Source organism: Octopus bimaculoides, chromosome 14 (genome assembly GCF_001194135.2).
Source record: "Octopus bimaculoides isolate UCB-OBI-ISO-001 chromosome 14, ASM119413v2, whole genome shotgun sequence".
Classification (NCBI taxonomy): domain Eukaryota; kingdom Metazoa; phylum Mollusca; class Cephalopoda; order Octopoda; family Octopodidae; genus Octopus; species Octopus bimaculoides.
This window is the reverse complement of record NC_068994.1, coordinates 2,294,948-2,301,471: the sequence shown is the minus strand read 5'-3', so window position 1 is coordinate 2,301,471 and position 6,524 is coordinate 2,294,948. Positions and strand designations below refer to the sequence as shown.

Genomic DNA, 6,524 nt, shown 5'->3' with positions numbered 1-6,524 from the left:
AGAGGGTTTTAACACTTTTCAGAGGAGGTAATCCTTTATCTTGACACGAGACAGGAATGTTATAGTGTCCTTGTGTTTCTCTGTCCACTGGTTTGTTTAGAATGATTTTATATTCTTTAGATCCCATTGACTGTAGTTTGAATGTATCATGTTTGATATCACAGCTAACCTCTCCATTTTGTCCCACATCGTTGTCGGTGACCATCACATAAGCAATGAAACTACCGACTTTGATGTCTTCAGAAATGGTAGCTGTGTTGTCATTGATTGCAGAAACATAATCAATATCAATAGATGGAGGATTATTGTGTTGGTTGATAACATTTACCAAAACAGTTGCTATAGAAATGAGAGGAGGGCTGCCTCCATCTCTAGCCTCAACAAAGAGTTCATATGCTTTCTTTTTTCCTAAACTTGTATATTTACTTAATAAAATTTCCCCACTTGTTTCATTTAATTGAAAATAGCTTTTGGCTAGACCTGATGTCTTTGGACTGAAATGGAAAGTAATTTTACCATTTTCACCAGAATCAGCATCAGTCACAGACAAAACAATGATGGGTTTAGATTTGTGATGTGTACTTTGTATGGATACATTATAAAGAGGTTTAGAAAACTCTGGTGGGTTGTCGTTTAAATCTGTTATAGAAATATTTATATTTAAAACACCTTGTTTTGCTGGTGAACCTCCATCCTTAGCTATGACTTGTAATAAATATGTGTCTTTGATTTCTCTGTCTAATGATTCTTTTAAAACTATTTTAAGAGAAGAAATACCATCAGCTCTTTTAGACACCGATAGAGAGAATGGTTCTCCATTCTTTGATTTTAATTTATATTGTATTAAGGAATTTTGAAATCCTACATCTTTGTCTATGGCATTTGGTAACGATCTTTTTGATCCTTTACGATCATCTTCACCAAATTCTATATACACTGTATTTTTTGGAAACTTAGGTTCATGGTCATTGATGTCTTCTATTACTATTTTGATTTTTAATATTTTCGAAACACTTGTTCCTTTATTGACAACAACCTTCACAGTTCTAGAACATTCTTTGTTGAATGTACAGAGATCTTCTGCATCCAGTGTCTGAGCAGTGTACAGTTTACCTGTTTTGGTGATATTAAATAACTGTGCCACCTTTCGTTTGAATTGACTGAATGTTATCAAATGTTGGTCAGATGGTTTAACATTGTCTAAAAGTTTAGAATCAGCAGCAATATCTGCTACATATGTTCCTGGACTTCTCTCTTCTTCCACATGGTAGGTAAGGTCTATGGTCAGGACACAGTGGACCATTGATAATACAATAGACAACAACAATAACATATTGCTGTTGTATGTTGGTATTGTTTAAATATGTCAAGGGGTGTCAGAGACTGAACCTAAAATATAAATACATTTCATTAGTTACAATACTGTTTGATTTTAACATACAATTAAAACATGCACATATAAATATATATATATATATATATATATATATATATATATATATATATATACCCAACAAAGGGACCAGCCATCCTAGTGGACAGCAGTATGGTAGATAAGGCAATTAAAACCATAAAAACTGAGAAAGCCCTTGGTCCATCCAGAATCACAATTGAGACGCTCAAAATATGTGGTATGGTAGTGTACGGGTTAGTCACCCGCATAGTTAAACGGGTCACTGAGGAAGTGTTGTGTAGGTGGCTACTAGACCAAACCTTGAAGCACACCAGTGTAGATAGAGAGTTGGTCAGAGAGAGAGAGTTCCATTAGTACACACTGTAATGGTGAAATCCAAAAGGAAGTCTATGAGAGAAACAGATGACTGGAACCAGTCGGCCAACTGTTTTGGTTGAGGTTTTGTGTTCCTGAGACACAGCTGAATGTCAGGTGCAACAATACAATTTTCACCAAGTTTCTCAAGGGTGAGCAAAATAAAAGAGTAGGTCACTAGCAGATTTGGTTTTATGAAAGCTGTTCTTGTGGTTATTAAAAAGGAAAGGGAGAGGAGAATTCAAGGTGTTCAAAGAAAAGGTAGCTGTGAAGAATTGTCTCCATCACATTTGGAATACTGGAAGTGAGGGCATTAAGGACAAGAGCCAGGACGGACCTTTTTAAGAAATAGGACATACTATAGCAGGCTTCCAAAGATTGCAAGATTGCAAGAGAGAGAGAGAGAGAGAGAGAGAGATAGAGAGAGAAAGAGATTTGAGTTTAGTGAACGTAGGGTCTAGCTCAGTAGAGCATTGAGGGCAATGGAAGGGACACTGTATTCTAAGGTTTCCTATGAATATTCAATATATTAACCATGTAGTATTCAGATTACTCTGTCAATGAAATACATGTTTTGAATTAATCTTGCATCACTTAGTAGCTTCAAGATTTGTGTCTATTTAACGTTAGAATGACATTGTAGGGTAGGTGTGAGAGGCCAGATCTGGCCAGTTTGAATGTTAAAGGGCTAAGCCTAGTTATATTTATATTCAGTTCCATTGAATCTTCCTTGCAAAAGTCTCCCATATTGATTTTACAATAAAATTTACAATATCTGAAGATCTTACTGTTTCCTCTTTCATAATAGTTTCTAAGAAGGAAAGAAAAATAACAATTAATTTCAAACTATCTGCTTATCTATTTGAACCTCAAACCATACGATTGCAAAGCAAGTCTCTAGCCCACAGGGCCATATCTGCACCTATATTTATTTTATCTAAATATAATATTGCTTGTTTCTAACATTTCATTCATCTTTCAAATTCAAGCAAAGTGTATGTTAAGTTTAGCTCTAAACCAAATATTATATTTCTACACATACTAAAAAAAAAATAATGAAAAAAAACGTCTTTGAGTGCACCATAAATTTTTTACATCGAGCCTGATGTACAAACTGAGTTCCATCTTTAAGTATTACTTGAGTTACGTCCCTTGTAAAAACTAAATAAGAGATATTTGAAAATAATAAAGCATAGTTTACGAGTTAAAACGGAAGGCTAATTCTGTTGCAAAATCATACAAAATATTTATCTTTCAGTTGATTAAATGATGCCTTATTGACTCTCGCACAAAGTTTTACAAATTTATGTTGGCGTAATTTTCAAATAGTTCATTACTGTGAATAATTCTCAGGCCATATTAAATTATATTCCTGCATGTCTTTTATAATTGTTAACATCTTTTTTTGCTTGAAATTTGAAGAAACAGTGACTATAGTTTTACACTCTTACCTATAACATGGGAAATATACTGCACTTGGTAGAATAACTGGTTTATAGTGACAGTGAGATAATACCATCTTTAATCACTTAATCCATTTCTATTGTTGGGAAATGTAACTGTCCACAGAATTATCCTAGTTTACATGACATTAAAAAATGAGAGAAACCGCCTTCCCTTCGACTCTACACCGATTGATAATATTTGAAGATTTCACCTCAACACTGCAAACAAAATATTCAGCAAAACTATGTACAATCTCGTTTCTGTCTTTGCTTTGCAACATTCTTGATACAAAAATCATGTGCTGAAACACGTTATTGTATCTTTGGAACGTAATTTTGCCAGATAATTTGAAGGTAATTTTGGTAGGGTCAACTTGTCAGAGTCATTGACAATTTGCAGAATCTTTCTTTCCCAAGAATAACAATGCTCTAGAAATTACTCCTAACTGAAGCCTTCTGGTCTTTGCAAAGTTCTAATTCTTCAGAAACAATATCAATCTAATCAAATTTATCCAGTACATGGCTGGCATAAGAGATAAAATATATGTGACTAATTAGTCACATATATACAAATGATAAGCTTTCATTCAAAAACAGTTCTAGAAACACTTCAAAGAGAAAGTTACAGAATATGAGCAAATGTTATATATAGCTTAGCAATAGCACTGTGACTTGGCAGGGGTACATAGTATATTTGATATAGCAGCGTCTCAAATTAGAAGGAGAGAAGGAATAAGGGAAAAGGGGGAGTTACAAAATGTTGGTAAGAAACAAAAGCAAGTGTAACATTTGGGTTCAAGTGGTGGTGAAGAACAGCTGGCAGACTCTGAAGCCCAAGGATCAATAACAGTTAAAAAGAAATCAAGCAATAACATATAGACATAAGACATTACAAAAAATATAAATATACAAAGTTAAAGACATAGATTTATGGTTTTCACTGTAGCTTTTATACATTATATATGTTAAAAACTAATTTAAAAATTCAGTCAAAAAATAACAGAAGTTTATAAACTGTGAAATTCAAAGAAAAATTCACAGCTAACAACTAGCAAACATTAGTGTAAAACATGGTGGAAAAATAAACAGATTATGCCAAAAATTTTAGAAGGAACTAAAATAAGAAGTCATGTTGAATTATATTTACAATGGCTGCCATATAAATATATACACAATATAAATGGTATTATCTATAGTCCATTATTTCTAGGTGGAGCTTTTTCACAGTATTGTTATCTTCAACATGCTACCATTACCGTTCACTTCCCGATAGAGGTGAGTTCTAATATGTCTGCCATTATTGTTAACCAAAAAACTCAAATTTATCATTACATCATAAATGATGATAATCAATACACTATGACCAGATTTAAACACACTACTATAATTCTTCATATTTTATTCAAAAAACAACAACTTAAAATAACCATTATATCACCATCTACAAAATAAGCTCATTATATCTTCCAAAAAACAAAAACAAACATACACTGCTACATCATATCATATAAATTGTTGTTGAATGTTACTAATCAATACAATTACTACAAATACTAAATAGACATAAAATATTGTTTTAATTAAAAAAAAATTTTAATATTAAGCATTCCAATAAACAACTTCCAAATATTAGTGACATAGAACAATATGGACAAGGTAAGGTAAAATGTGTGATCAGGCCCTTTGTTCTTTTGTTCATATCAGATATGTTAGAACAATATCTAAAACACTCAGCAACACTTATTACATCAAATAAGATTATAAAAGATTAAATAGAAACTTACCTCTTCAATAATTATATCATTGGTTATTCAGTGAGAATAGAAAGATTTATTGTAGAAAGATCCATTGTACGTGCTGCTGTAATGGTGTGACAATGGCTGTATGTTGATGGAGTAGTGTAGCACGTCAGGCAGATAGTCTGCTGCTAGGATAAGGTTCGTGTGTGTTATGGAAGTTGTATGCTTGAGGAAATATATCCATCAAATAATATTCGGCGTGTATTTATCCTCTAAGATGTTTGTTCATTATTTACATATTTATAAATATATATTTAAATAGTCTTTAGTTTAACGTAACAAAATCGTTTCATTTAATAACATCAATAATGCAAATCCTTATCTTTGTCAGCAATTTCTTGCTGCCTGTAAGTGAGAATCTGATTGGTTGAAGAACCGAAACAAAAGACCATGTTAAGATGTTAACTTCAATATTGACTGGTGATGCACATGTCACATATTCATGTAGAAAAAAGGAAAGGGAAAGTGTGAAATGACTGCTGTGTATAAGACTATCTTAGCTCTGATAATGTATATTGCTAAACACTATATTAATTGAACAATGTGCATGCCCTTATGTTTATGCTTATGTGTGTACTGAACACTCTATATCTTATATTTACAATGGGGATAATTCATAATTAGACATGTTTCACTGGAGTTTCTTCACTGGAATCTTTTGATGTAGATGCATCATTGTTTTTATATATATTTTGATCTGGAATTTAAATACGAAACACATTTTACAAAATTATGACTTTGATCAATTTCATATTTAATAATTCAAAAATGTGGAAAGATGAAAAGGAAAACTATTAAGATAACTATATTCTGGAGTGCATTATCAGAAAATATTCACTAAGACTTTGATTGATAAATGAAGAAGTTCATTCTGATTCACTGACAATATTATATTGGACTGGATTTCCCATGTTCGGTCCACTGCAGGACAAGGATGTCAGCATGTTCACTCCACCAACCACAGTCTGGTATGCAGGATGTGGCTGTGACTGAGCTGGAGATCATACTGGTGTGACGAGCCAGCACAGCCACAACAGCATGATACAGCTTGGCAAAGGGATGCACTTCTTTTTTTTTTATTATACTTAATAGAAATTGGTTGTTACTAAATGGTTAACATAAAATGATATCAGACATATTGCTGATGTACTTATTAACCTGATACTCCTGGTATTTCTTCATAATGTTTCAGGTCTCCTTGTCTACCACTTCTCTTGGATGACATTGTATCTGATGTATAGTTACAAACCATAGCAGCATTATCTTCCACAGCATCATCACTTGATGTCACCACAACAGGTTGACAGTATTTCTGTTGACAAACCAATGATAAAGAAATGTGAGGAGACACCAAACAATGGAAGTTACAATCAACATGGATAGAGAACAATTTAATATTGGAATGTATCATTGAAGTTAAAACATATTCAAAGAGATTTCATTGTTCCTTTTTTACATATACAGTGAAGAGAGAGAAAATATTATAATGTTTCCACTTACTGGGGTAGGTTT

At 32.6% G+C, this 6,524-nt stretch overlaps 1 protein-coding gene across 1 annotated transcript in view; it reads right to left on the bottom strand.

Annotated features, from left to right (window-relative positions):
• LOC106877100 (cadherin-related tumor suppressor-like) overlaps nt 1-6,402 on the bottom strand; it is a 49,627-nt gene extending 43,225 nt beyond the window's left edge. Inside the window, exons 1-3 of the mRNA XM_052972989.1 lie at nt 6,171-6,402; nt 4,998-5,709; nt 2-1,389 (exon numbers count right to left, since the gene is read on the bottom strand). Of these exons, the coding sequence (XP_052828949.1) occupies nt 2-1,333 (1,332 nt within the window). The 5' untranslated portion in view covers nt 1,334-1,389; nt 4,998-5,709; nt 6,171-6,402. The remainder of the gene's footprint in view (nt 1; nt 1,390-4,997; nt 5,710-6,170) is intronic.
• Nucleotides 6,403-6,524: the final 122 nt, after the last annotated feature.